Source organism: Seriola aureovittata, chromosome 15 (genome assembly GCF_021018895.1).
Source record: "Seriola aureovittata isolate HTS-2021-v1 ecotype China chromosome 15, ASM2101889v1, whole genome shotgun sequence".
NCBI lineage: Eukaryota > Metazoa > Chordata > Actinopteri > Carangiformes > Carangidae > Seriola > Seriola aureovittata.
The window spans coordinates 2,542,202-2,556,474 of NC_079378.1; the positions used below are offsets into that span (position 1 = coordinate 2,542,202).

Here is a 14,273-nt window from a genome sequence, read left to right on the forward strand (position 1 = left end):
CTCTCGTCTCTGCATATTCATGGAGCAGAGTTGTAGCTTCAGGATAAGCACAAACTTTTCCAACTTGCACAATCGTGTCTTCCTCAATTTCTTAGAGCAACTTCGCACCCACTCATGTCTCCACTCATTTCGTATGTAAGATGTACAGACACTCCAAGAAAGCAAGAAAAAATGTTTACAAAAACACTAAATCATCCTCAAACTAGAATCCCAGATTTCCAAAACTTTCTGTTCTTCATCATTCGTTTCTTCCTACTGTCTATGTCTGCCCGTTTTTTTCCACTCTCACCGGTTTTCTCTCCCTCCGCCCCAGATCTCTCTGGACGCTCGGAGGATTCGCCTGATGCGGCTGCCGGAGGGGAAGGCCTCCACCAGCTCCTCGTCCTCCGGGACCAGGCAGACTGTCTACGAGGTTTGCGTTTGCCCCAACGGGAGGCTTTTCCTGTCCCAGGCCGGCACCGGATCCACCTGCCAGATCAGCAACAATGTCTGCCTCTAGGACTGATGCATACAAACACGAATCAACACAGAGATACCCCGAAGGAAAGACAGGCAAAAAAAAACAAAAAATAACAGACAGATGTACACACATCGCCTGCCTCTAGGACTGATTCAGAGCAAACACAGACACATACAAAGACTGCCAGAGCTGATGGATAAACAGTCACAGATACTGTACCTATACAGATACACCGACGCACACATTTCACGATCACAGACAACACTCTGACTGATATTTAGGCTCAACCGATATGTTTTAAAGGACCAGTACGGAAACATTTTGAACCGAAGCTGACGACAGCTGATATTTTGTGCCAATATTTCAATGCTAAACATATTTTCTCCCTTAATTTTATATGAGGAGAAGCCTTTGAAAACAGCATTTAGAGCATCACGGGACACGAAAACTCTCCCGAGTCTCCTACACATCTAAGCTCTTTATACACACAGTACACTAGAACATATTAGGCTTTTAAATTGAAATACGTGAATGAAAGAAAACAAATGTGTTGCATTTTAACACCTTTTTAATACAACTGAATACATGACGCTGAATGGAAACACTAATATTCAATAACAGGAGAGTATTGGTGATATATCGGTCTGACCCTAACAGTCATACAAATGCACACACTGGCTTACAGACATGCATACACACAGTATAGCTATTTTAACATGTGAACATGGTGTGCACACACACACACACACACGCGCACACACTCACATACTTTTTTGCTCCTGGTAGAAACTGAAAGGAAAATCTCCAGAGATTTTACTAGAAGAGACACTGATCTGTTCCCTTTCTCCCTCAAGAGCATTTCAGTACCAGAATCACTAGGGTGATCACCCATGGCAACCACGGCCCTCCCCAACCCACTCCTCCTCCTCCCTTCTGTTCTTCTTCTCCTTTTTCCTCACCTTCTCTTCTCCCTCCTCCAACGCTTAACCACAGCTGAGATAATTCAAGGATTTTTACTCTCCCTGTTTTCTGTTTTAAAGCCCAGTAGGCAAACTACATGCACCTAATGACTGCTGCTCCCAATGTGAATCCGATCAGGATGCTATAATAAGCATAAGAACTTGGATACTGTCTAAGTCATTGCATTTCAGTGGAAAACACACACGAGATCCAGATGTGCTACTGTATATGTGGGTTTGCATTAAGTGCCGTTAGTATGCCTATGTGACAGTGTTTTGTTTGTTTTTCGATGCTAATGTGGGAAAATTTCCAAGTAAAGGTTTCAGTTATTAGGCTAAAATATGATGATGCCATGGTCACATCATATCGCATTTACCCCAACCCTGATTATTCAAATTAGCCCCCCCCCCAGTGCTATAGTGACAGTTTGTTGGTGGGTATTATTTGATTTCACAGTGACAACAAATGACCTCACCGTGTTGGATGTGGACGTCCAAACATGTTAATCAATTGATCAATCTGTCGGTGAAGTCCCACTGTCAGAGAACTGTGGCCCATGTCAAACCTCGCAGGCTAACGGTTAGCTTTCTCGCTAACAGACTTTGTTTAGTGGGTCTTCACTCCTGTGCTTATTGTGATATGACATGAACATGGCACCAGTGCCTCAACACACTGGAACTGTTTAGGGAAAAAAGATCTGATGTGAACCGATGACTTTAAATTCAGTGGGTAGTTGATTTAATGTTCTGTTTTGCCTGCATAAATGTTTCCTCCTGGCAAAACAGCATCACCTTCCTCCGTCCTGACAATGAAGAAAACTGGAAAAAAGAACAAAAAACAAAAAAAAAACCCTTGAAGAAACAGAACTAAATGTCCCATGTGAGCTGCTCCAACCTCGGTGGTGGTCACCCTACTTGTTTCTTGCACTGGGACATTTTTAAAGAAAAAAAACAAAAAACAAAAAAAGGACAAACAAACTATATTGCGAGCCACTCTGTTGAAAGAGGGGAACTGTGCCTGTGCCTTATGTCGATGCACTTGTGGCAAGAAGAAGCACATCACACAGACTTTCTTTGGCATCTGCGAGTAACATGGTCTCTCTGGTTTCAGTTCAGTTTCATCCTACTCACAAAACCTCTCCCTCTGTGCGAATGCAAAGACCTTCAGCCGCATCCGACTGTAGCTCGTCCTGCTGTCCACGCCTGATTCTGCAAAAGGATGTGTCATTTTTCTTTTTTCATTTTTGGGACGACCCACTGGTCACTTTGCTTTTTCAAATGTTTAAATCCTGTGGAGTTCGTGAGGCAGATTTACGGCACTGATGGGGTTGATAGCCACTGCTTAATGAAAGCCATGTCTGCTTTAGTTCTCTGGTTCTGTTTAAGCAGCTCAAATCACTTGGTTAAAAGTCCTGTTTATTTTACACTTCCTGTGTTTTATTTTGAAGTGTTGATCCATAAGAAGATATATTTGATATCTCAGTGTAGTTTTACATCTCCTCTCTCAGGCTTCTCTCTGGAGCTCTAGTCACACTAGAGGCTTGCTTTGTTGTTACATCACAAAGTTACAGGAAGTCCTGACGGCTGGTTTTAAGGCTCAGTTTCTGAATACAGGCTGTGTGCATTTCTTAATATAGAACCCAGACCTGATCTATAATCAAACTACACATGGACGTCTCATTTCATACTATATGGGACCTTTAAGGGTCTTTCTAAAAAGTGACTCGATTTAGCATATTTTCAACATTTGCTTGATAATCTGGGAAAATTCAACGAAGATCTTGCGCAACAACACCCACAAGAAGCTGGACGCTTTTTACCAAGTGGTTTGCGATGCTGAACACACTCGTAGGCATTTATTAATATCCTGTGTTGTTGTTTTAAAGTGTCACATCCTTTCCAAGAGTCGGGTGCACCAACCGTCTCTCTGTCTCTCAGCCTCTCTGTCGCTGTATATTAAAGGACTTTCAGAAATATTTCACAACAAATTGAACCTATCTGATGTATTTGTTTTTATTTGAATACATGTACCCAAGAGGAAATACATCTTTTTATACGGTTGTTTATGTAAATATTGTACACATGGCCGCGTCAGCGAGCATCGAACAGTACACGCCGACGAAAGAGAAACACTGCTCTTTGGCGAAAAGGAAATCCGTTTTTTTTTTATAATGTACATCAGTATGTGTTTTTATACTTAAAAAAAGATAATGTTAAAGGATATTCATTGAGTTAGCATGTACAGCAATGTATACAATGTTCACCTGAGGAGAACAAGCTGGGTTTGTTTTTAATGCCTTCTCCTTCCTGTGCGCCTCCGTCCCGCCGAGCTCAGATGCTTCACACAAACACAAACCTGCTTTCTTTTTTGTTTTGTTTCGTTGTTGTTGTTGTTGTTGTTGTTGTTGTGTCGGGCCCGAGGTCTTTGCATTCTCTCCAGTGTGCTGTGTGTGTAAATTTGTGCTACTATGAGTGAGCTTTTGTTTTGTTCCTCTGCTCCACAGAACGTGTTGAACGATTCTCAGAGAAGCAAAACACACAAACCAAAAGTTTAAAAAATTAAATAAAAGAAAAATTTTCCAAGAAGGAGTTGATACACAGGGTTGAGGAGAAATACGCCGCAATTATCAATATAATACAGAAAGTGGCAACAAAAATACACTAAAATTACTGAAAAACATAATTAGCAATTATCAGATCGTAGACAATATCAATCAGGCTAAAATATTTTCATGCTTGATTCTATAAGTAACTACTGTAATTTATTCACACTATCATGCAAATTCATTCATCGTGTCTGTCGATGATGACTCAGTGTGCTGCCAATCAATCAATTATATTGGCCTGATCACATTCTGTGAGCGGTTCTTCCAACCCTGTGTGTTCCCGCTCTCTACTTCCCCTTCCTGGCGACACACCGGGGGCGGGGTGTCACCGTCCATCCTGAATACTCACACTTTTCCTTCATCCTTCAGTCTGAAACTGCCGTTCATGGAGTAGTTTTCAAAGATGCCAAAATAAAAAGGCGTTGTTCAAGTTGATTGCAGTAGTTATTGGATCCTCCCTGATGAGATAAAACAACCGCACTGATCGAAGAAAAACTTTGTCTTGAAATCTTTTGTCTTCAGAGTCGAGCTCGGCTCTTTTTCTTAGCTGAATGAAATGAATGAAAATGTGGCGATTCATCATTTTAAAGGAACTATTTGAAAGTTTTGCTATTGCTACATAGCTAACATTAGCATTAACAGCTGCTTACTTACTAGTTTAGAAGAAATGTTGCAAGTTCAGCATCAAATTTCCTTCTTTTACTGGCCCAGAGCCACCCTCTTGTTTTACTTCTATTTCTAGCACTTATTTTTTTTGTCCTGAAGTTAGCATGCTAATTAGCTAGCCCCAGCCCCGGCTGGTCATCCTGTCACTTTCAAACACAGCGTCACTGTAGCGTCCACGCCGCTCAAAGAATGTATTATAACCTCTTGTCTTGTGATTGTAACAATGGCTGAAGCTCTTGGCAAAACTGGTAAGTAAACAGAATGCTAACGTTAGCTATTTAGCAATCACAAAACCCCAAAACAGAGCGAGGATGAGTAGGACATGCTAACATACTTACCAGTCTTGCCAAGAGCTTCAGCATTTGTTTTGTGTGGACGCTACAGTGACTCGGTGTTGGAAAGTGACAAAATGGTCCAACCGGGCTGGGGCTAGCTGGTTAGCATGCTAACTTCAGTACAACAACAAAAAAAAGAAGTGATAGAAATAGAAGTAAAACAAGACGGTGGCTTAGACAGCTTTTGACGAGTGAAGGAATGAAGTTTTGACGCTGACCTCACAACATTTCATCTAGACTGGTAAGTAAACAGCTGCTAATGCTAATGTTAGCTATGTAGCAATTACAAAACTTACTAATAGCTCCTTTTAACTTATCAGCTTCATCACGAAACCACAAAACAGAAGAGTGAGGATGAGTAGGATGTGCTAATTGATCAGCAGACTGATGGTTTGAATCACAGTCATCATTTTTAATTACATTTTCCCTCTCGTTTCTGTCTTGTTCCCTGCTCTTGTATAATGCTACAAGACTGTAACAAGCAACACAACGTCAGTTTAACTATAACTTTCGGAGTTTCAGAAGCTGGTTTCAGGCAGTGTGAGAAAAACACTACTTTGATGCCAAGCACTAAGTTTTATATTAAAGAAACAGAAAGTCATCTCCTCCCTCCGACCGAGCATCGCTGGACTAAATTCTTTTTTATCTGCTTTGCAAACATGTCTGCTGAACGTTGGGGCGTCCAGGGGCAGAGGGAGGGCAGCCGAGGTTACAGAACCATACCAGTCAGTTTTATTTCATGTCAATATACGACCCAGGAGGTTCACAACTTTATTTATGCATTTATTTTTTATTTACAAGAGAAAACTACCCCTTGCTGTATATTTTATAGGCTGATTCCAGTAGTTTTAAAGCTCTATAAATTCAAATCTGACCACAACAAAAAGAATTTCATTTTACTCCTGACAGTGTGGAGAAGATGGATGCATCCAGATGTTAACATTATTATAATTAAACAGTTAAATAAATCAATCAAAATAATTTAAATTTCTTGGTCAAAAAGATAAAACAAGGGAGATGCACATGTAAAAAGTGAATCAAACCCATTAAGTGAAAATATAACTTGAACATGAGATGAGATTTTCTTCTTTGAAGAACAAATAATGTTCCTTTAAAGGAAAAATAAAATACTTTGGAAATTGTGAAGAAATATGACCCCATACTGTAAAACGATATTTCTTGGTCAGTTTGGTTGTTTGGGGAATTTTTTATCATCATCATCAGTTTGTAAGTTCGACAGTTTTTGATTTATAGTTTCATTTAAGAGATTAAAAAAAAAACCTTTGAAACTGGAACGTTACAACACAGACGCTGGATCTTAATCTACGCAGAACGTCAGCATTTCACCGACATCTTCATCATCGTCATGACACTGTCGTTCTGATGGCTCATGAGTCATCGTGTGTTTGGATGTTTGGATCTGAGTGTGGAAGCGGCAGATGAAACCCACTGAAGGGAAAAAGCCCTGGAGCTTTTTGTGAGGCTTTAATGAGGCTTTTTATTCCAGAGGAAACACTCCGGACTGTCTGCTTGTGTTTTTTAAGAATCAAAAATGCATACAGTTGTTTTAGTTCACACCTTTTTTTGTTTTTTGTTTTTTTGCTGTCCAGTGCAAAGTGGAAATCTTGTCCCCAAGATGCCAGGACCTGCAGCAGCTGCTCCACTGACCCTCCTGTCGCTAAAAGTCGAGCGTTTCATCCATTAAAACAGATGAAGGAGCATGTTAACTGGCCACAGTCACTCAGCGTTAACTTAAATTTCCTTCGGCGTATTTTAATTTGACCCCTTTGCCCCGACCCGGACTCTGAGCAACCCGCCTCCTCTCTTGTTTTGTCGTGCTATCAGCGGCGTGAACTGGCACCACCCCAGATTAAACTCGCTTTGTCTTCGGTTTATGATGGCGAGGCCGGGCTGCGGAGAGACGGAGAAAGAGTGGGTGTGTTTGATGTGTGTTTCTGAGCAGCTGGAGGCCTGGAAAACAGGTTTCGGCGAGTTGGCTCATTAGCCGATCTTCCCTGAGCGGCGGCGGCGGCGGCTAACCTCGAGCTACAGATACACAGCAGAAAAATATTCATGTTAGCGAGTCATTAGAGCTTTTGTCCTGCTTGAATTTTCAGACATTTTAAAACAACTGATTTTATCTACATCAGAATGGAGCTGCCAACAAATTCAATTTCTAAAAAAAAACTTTATTATAACAATAACTATCAAAGGTTTAGCTGCTTTTCCATCTATCACACATCTGATTCGCCAACTTGACCCTCAATTATCCCTCATTTTCTCAGTCAGCGGCTCCTCTTTCGCCACCGCCGGCGGCGAAGTGACGATGTTTCAAGGTCGAGTTAGGATTTCACAGGACTCTGTGCTGTTTCACTCAGCAGCACTTCTTTTTAAGAAAAGAGCTCCTTCTTCTTCTTCTTCTTCTTCTTCTTCTTCTGCGTCTTCATACAAAAGGCCTCTCAGTCAGAGATGACTTTTCTCTTGGATTATTGGAATAAGGAGCTCCATAAAGCCGAGAGTGAGTTATTGACTCGGCTTCTCTCTGCCTCATGCCTCAGTTGAGAGGACAGTAAGTAAAAGGCTTTTTCTTTTTTTTTTGAAGATTGTCACCTAAAGGGCTGCATGAAGAGGACTGAAGTTTTTGTGATGCAAAACAGCTTCACTTGAACTATGAGAATGGAAAATGTTAAACAAACATTAACTGGATTGCGGCTCATTGTTGGATCTGTGAGAGGAGGTTGACCTGTGATCCAATATCAAACGCACCTGTGCTGATTGAAGCTGGTGTAAATATCGAACCCGCTGTATAAATCAGAGTTTTACAGTGGTGTTTGTGCTTGAATCTGCTGTTGCATGTTTTCTTGCTTAAAGAGGAAAAAGGGCTTTTCTCTTTTTTTTCTTTGTCTGATTTTATGTGTTACAGGCAACAGTTTAGTTGGTTTTGGCTCAGAGGAGAAACAGAGAAGTCGCTGCACTAAAGTCTGATTCTACACTAAAAGTAGGGATGTCACGAGAACCGATGCTTTGGTACCAAGTCGGTACCGAGCAGGAAACCTCCAACATGGAACTGCAGTTCCTCTAATGACCACATGAGGCTGTCAATCCCCATAGACTCCCATGTTAAAACGTCCCAACTTTACAGCAGAAATAAACATGTTTACAGCCCCGGTACAAAAATTCCCTCGTCATGACAACTGTGCGGGGTGTGAATTTTTATACAACTCACCGGTTTACATTAGCATAAATGAGGGCGTGGCCTGTTGAGGGAGCGGTGGGTGAGCGTATGCCTTGACTTTCACTGGTTTTGGTGCCGACTACCAAAACTCTGGTATCGTGACATCCCGAACTAAAAGCCTAAAATTCAGTCAGTGAAAAAACGTCAGTGATGTGGAGTTGATGTTGATGTTGAGCTTTTCGTCTGGTGGGTGGGAACGTGGATCAGCACCACGATTTATTTAGTGTGTTACTAAGATTTAATCACCGGATCTCGAGCGAGTGTCATGATGTATTTTTTTAATATCTAGTTTTCTGTTTCCTCTGCAGTGAGTGTTAACCCTTTAAAGACATATATTTTGTTCGAGCTGTGTGTGTTTGCTCTTTTTGGGGTCAGTGGTATTTAAAGACACACCTGAGTGAAGTGGGCGTGGTTTACCTGCACAAGAATGTGCATGCAATTTACCATTCATGCACATTTTGTAGTTCACTGCAGCGAAAACAAACGCTAACAAGTATATTTGCAGTGTTGTTTCTTTTTTCTTTATTTTCTTCATGTGACACTTTCGAACTGAACGGCGTCTTTTCAGTGGAACGGGGACGATGCAGCAGGTGAATCTGTGGCTTTATTCTGTCATTTCTTTCCCCCACATGTACAAACCACCTGTAAATACACGGAGCTGTTTCATAGGAGGAGACGTTTTTGTACCGTTCACCCTGTCGCTTAATAAACATAATAAAAAGGTACCGGTTGTGTTGTTTGCTCGGCGCCGTCACTGGTGACAGGTTTTAAAACGTTTGGAGAAAAAGAAAAAAAAAAAAAAACTCAGTGTTTGCTTGAGTTGAGCTTCTGTGAATCTGAGATTTGTGAGAGTGAGAATTTGATTTGTGATTTTTGTGAAGACTGACTGAAGGGATGTTCTCGTTTTCTTCTGTTTGTACCACGATGTACGCAAAGAGGATCCTCACACATTCTATGCAAAACAAATGGAAATAGGACGCATTGTGATAATGCAACGAGTTATGTCAGTGAACTCTCTTTAAATTTATTATACTTTCTGTAAACAGTTTGTATTTATGAACTGAGTTGCAAATTAAACTGTATCAATAAACTTATTTTAAAAAAGAACTTACTTCCACCTGATGCAGTGTTTCCACTTCAACACACACACACACACACACACACACACACACACACACAACAGTGAGCTTTGATCATCTTACATTTACTGTAACCACAGATTTTTTTATATATTTCTTTTTCTCATAAACACACTGAACAAAAATATAAACACTTTTGTTTTAGCTTCCATTTTTTCATGGGTTGAAATAAAAGATATTAAAGTTTTTCCACACACACACACACGGACGGTTTATGTGTTTAAATGTGTGTTAGTGAGAATTTCTCCTTTGGCAAGATCATCCATCCACCTGACAGGTGCGTCATATCAAAGTGCCAGTTACACAGCATGGTTACTGCAGGTGTGCCAAGTCATGAGACAACAATAGTTCAGTACCTAATACTTTTTTTTTTTTTTTTCAAAATAAAACTGGACATTTTAAAGTGGCCTTTTATTGTGACCAGCCCACGGCACACCTGCAGTAACCATGCTGTGTAACTGGCACTTTGATGTGACGCACCTGTCAGGTGGATGGATGATCTTGCCAAAGGAGAAATTCCAACTAACACGGATTTAAACACATTTGTGAAGAAAATATAAGAGATGCGAGCGTCTGTGTGTAGGACAAGTCTGTTATTTCAACTCGTGATAAAATGAAAACCAAAAACTAAAAGTGTTTGTATTTCAGTGTCTGTGGAACACAACACGGCGGCGTTCACACACATCACTGTCGATGGTTGAAAGTCACTCCCACAGGAGGATAATTGGTGGAGGATGATGTATTTCTGATCACTGTTGTGAGAACTGTGTAAAATACTTGTGACGAAGGTGGACTCCACCCGCTCCACCCGTCCGCTGCATGTTCCATGTTAAGAGAGCTGGAGACTGAGCAGCACATCGGCCTTGACGCCGACTTTTCCAGGTCTCGACGAATGGAAATGAAAAACAAAAATCCCCTGTGACCCGAAAGAAGAGACGTCTGTAGAAGTGTTCGACCTTCACCTGCTCGCAGAGTCAATTATTACTCTGTATGAGGCATTTAAACCACGAAGCTCACAGATATTTGAACGAGGCATTAGAGGATTTTTACAGAACCGTTATCTCGGGTGAAACCCCCTCAATATAAACGCAAAACGCTTGCTAAACGCAACATTAACATGTAAATCAATCCTTGAGTCTGTAGCAGCTCCACCCAGCCTCCACCCGGCCGCCCCCGTCATCAGAAATCAAAACTGCCGGACAGATGAAACACGAAGAGAGAAGTGCGCTGTTGTTCGGGAGGATAAAAAACGAGCGCAGCGAGCTAGGAGGAGATGTCAGCTTCCATTCATTGTTGATGAGAATCCTTCACAGGGAAGGAGTAGCCGGCGGCGAGAGAGGCGGGTGGTGCAGAGCAGACAGCTGTAATACTGAAGTGTGACCAGGAGGAGGAGGGAGATCATGACGCAGGAAGCAATCACACCTCACATCGATTATTATTTTACTTTCAGAGGGATTCGACCTGTGGAGACGATAAATATCACAACAACATTTTATAGCAATCCATCCAGTGGTTGATGATACATTTCAGTCTGGAAGGATTTAACGTTTTTAACGTTAACAGCTGGTTTTATTTTTCTGCCTTTTTGTTCTTTCTGAGGGGAGAGAGACAATCATACAAAAGCTGCACATGAGCTAAAGGCTTAAAGCATCAGCGGTAAACTCAAACACATGATTTCAGTTGTGGTTAATTAGGCCTCTTCTCGGGGCTGTGTGGGAGAAATACTCCAGTACCTCCACCCTGACGGTGCAGTCAGGACAGAGTCGCCCGAGCGAGACGGTGAGTAGTGCAGGTTTAGGATTGTGGGTATGAACTGCAGGGGCTAGCAGGTTAACAGCCACCTGCTAGCTTTGCTAATGACTCCACAGGTTATAACATAAAACATTCTCCTCATTAACCTCCGTCGTCGCCGTCGTCGTCGTCGCTGCATCTCTCCGTCTCTGCTGCTTGTTGTGATGTCGCACAGTTAAATAAACTATGATGTAAATGTTTAGTTCTTCCTACTTCCCTACTTCGTAATTAGCAAAAATAATAATAATAATAATAAAAGTCATTGTCCCTCTAAGAAACTGCACATCTCCCTCCCAGAGCAGAACCGGCCCATGTTCAGGCTTTTTCGCGCAGAGCTTTGTGTGATGTTGGTGTTTCGTTCCTCTGCAGGCAGCGAGCTGCCAGCTTCTTTTTTTGTTTGTGTTTTTTTGTTTGTTTTTTCTTGTGTTCTGCTTCAGGCTGTTTACTCACTCCCTTTTTTCTTTTTCTTTTTTTTCCCAGAGTGCAAATCACATGAATCGCTTACTGTACAGTGGAAACACAGACGCTGCATTCACACAGGGGAACAATAGTCACATTCATGCATGACTAAATATCAACTAAACAATGTGAAGGAGGCGAATTGTCTGATAAATGCAGCTAATGTTTCATTCGCAGTCACTTTATGAACTGTGAAGGGCGTCTCTGCCCTGAATCTCTGAGCCTCTCATGCTAATATTTGCACGCATTCATTACTTCACAAAGGTCAAGGTCTACTGATCCTGGAACAGTTCCCTGCACGGGGCACTTTGGCAGGAATAATAAACACTGACATGAAATCAAGACGCTTTGAAGCGTTCGGATCACTGAGGAGTCTCACCGACTTCACGCAGCTTTTTAGCCTCTTTTAGCTCGTTAGTTTTATTTCCTGGAGGAGTTCTGATGAACCAGCAGACACCGTCATGAAGCTCCGAGAGGCGAGGGAATCTTCTTATGCCTCATTGTGTTTCCGGGTTGTCCGTCCATACGCACGTACAAACGTCGGTCCCGTTCTCGTGGACCCGATATCTCAGTAACTCCTCGACAGAACTTCTTCAGATTTGTCGCAAACATTCACTCGGACTCGAGGATGAACTGATCAGATTGTGGTGGTCAAAGGTCAAAGGTCAAGTTCCCGGTGACCTCACGAAACATGGCTTTGGCCTTGTGAACGGTTTATCACAGTTACCCTTAACCACATTGTTATTATTGTAACCATGACGACAAAGATCGTCTAATGTTGTGGAAGTACTTATTTTAACCCAAAGCTAACAAAGCCATGATCGTTTATTATTGTAACCACGACGACGAAGGAGATGTTGGAACAATCGGGCTGTATGGTCGTTCAGGTGGGAGGACTTGGTTAGACAGCGGTGCATCATGGCTGCGCTCTTGCGATCGCCATGGTTACCTTATGTTTTTATATGTGAACTGTAGGATTTCTTGGAATCGGTGCGACGTGTTCTTTGTCACTTTCACCTGCATTAACGTGTGTTTTTTTTAAGACTCACAGATAAAGATCACGTGTTTGTACCTGAGGGAGTCAGTCACAGGTTTCATGCGGCGCTGATTCTCCTTCATTTGAATAATTGTAGAGGCGTGAAGATGAGAAACTATCCAGTACTTCAAAAAAAAAACCCCACAAAGATCTGATTAAAGTCAGAAAGAATAATCTTGTTTTGTTGTCGCACTAATGGATTTTTTTTCTTTCTAATTATTTTAATCATCTTGCAATTCCTCAGATTTATCTTGTGGCCCCTTGGAGAGGCCCCGGTCTCCATGTTGAGAGCAGTTTTAACAGTTAATGAGAAGGAGGAATACAAACCCCCCCCCCCCCCTCCCCCCCTTGCTCCTCAGCAGGACCTCCAGCTCTTTTCCCAGATTTTGGAGCAGATCAGACGAGGTGATGTGTTCTGGGCCGCGGTCCTCTGGGTGCTGGCTCCATGATGTCCTTGTGACACCTGTACTGAGTCATGTTGGTTCTGTTAATGTTACACCAGGCTTTACCTGAGCACGCCGAGGCTTCTACTCTGTAAACTTCGCTGACACGATGATGAGCCTTTAATGAAAAGAGGCTCGAAACAGCAGGAGGTGTGCGGTTCAAGCTGTGGACTAATTGGCCGCAGGTGTTCGGTGATTGAACGATTATGATGATTAATTAGCGGAGTGGCTGGTGTTTGGCTTTTTAAACTTAATGGAAGTCGTGTCTCATCTCGGACGAAGACGACAATGACAGAAACCTCTTGTGTATCAAACACTTTATATCTATAAAATCTAGGATTCTTTGTACTAAAATGACGAATGACTGAAAGGCTGTGAAACGAAAGAACATCACCAGTGAGGAAGGTGGATTTTCTGGGACGTTGTGCAGCTGCATCACCCAGCTCCTCCTGAGCTTCAGCAGGTGGAGCCACCCTGACATCATCCTTCATAAACTTCGATGACATGGAGTCCGGGTCCAGACTCAGCGAAGCCCCCAGTCATGATGCTCCCTCCGCCCTGCTTCACCAGCATGCAGCGCCCTATTTACACCCTACATGATGCTGCGTGCTCCTCCCAAACACTTTCCCCAGCACAAGTTTTCCTAGTTTCTTTGTGGAGACTCAAGCTGCCAACTCACAAAGCCAAGTGAGCCGCCATGAATAAAATGCAAAGACAAAACTATTAAACTTTAATTACAGCCTGATACTCAGTGAGCTGTGCTGCTGTGTTGCGCTGTAAATAGTTAAAAAAAAGAAAAGAAGAAGAAGAAGATATAAATGAGAGAAGCAGCGAGAGAGAGAGAGAGAGAGCGCTGGGAGCCGTGAGACTGATGATACCCACCGAGGCTTCCCGCCTCGTTGCGATGTAAACAGAGAGAGACAAAGGAGCCTTTTAATATCAGCTGACATTAACATGCATCTCATATCAACGCCGAGCGCCGGTATGATTTAGAGGGCACACATTTATGTCTGGCATTAAAATATGTCTCCAGAAAAACACAATGAAATCAGATTTCTCATTCCCTCATAAAATGCGACTCGTTAAATACGTCCCTCTTTCTCTCTCTCTCTCTCTCTCTTTGCAACACATTTATCCATGAAAA

The 14,273-nt window shown here is 42.2% G+C and overlaps 1 protein-coding gene across 4 annotated transcripts in view; it reads left to right on the forward strand.

Moving 5' to 3' along the window:
* The window catches only part of sgcd (sarcoglycan, delta (dystrophin-associated glycoprotein)), a 280,685-nt gene extending 271,317 nt beyond the window's left edge, over positions 1-9,368 (forward strand). For all 4 annotated transcript variants that reach the window (XM_056397027.1, XM_056397028.1, XM_056397026.1 and 1 more), the window contains one exon: positions 314-9,368. In XM_056397027.1, the coding sequence (XP_056253002.1) occupies positions 314-499 (186 nt within the window). In that variant the 3' untranslated portion in view covers positions 500-9,368. The remainder of the gene's footprint in view (positions 1-313) is intronic.
* The last annotated feature ends 4,905 nt before the right edge of the window (positions 9,369-14,273 follow it).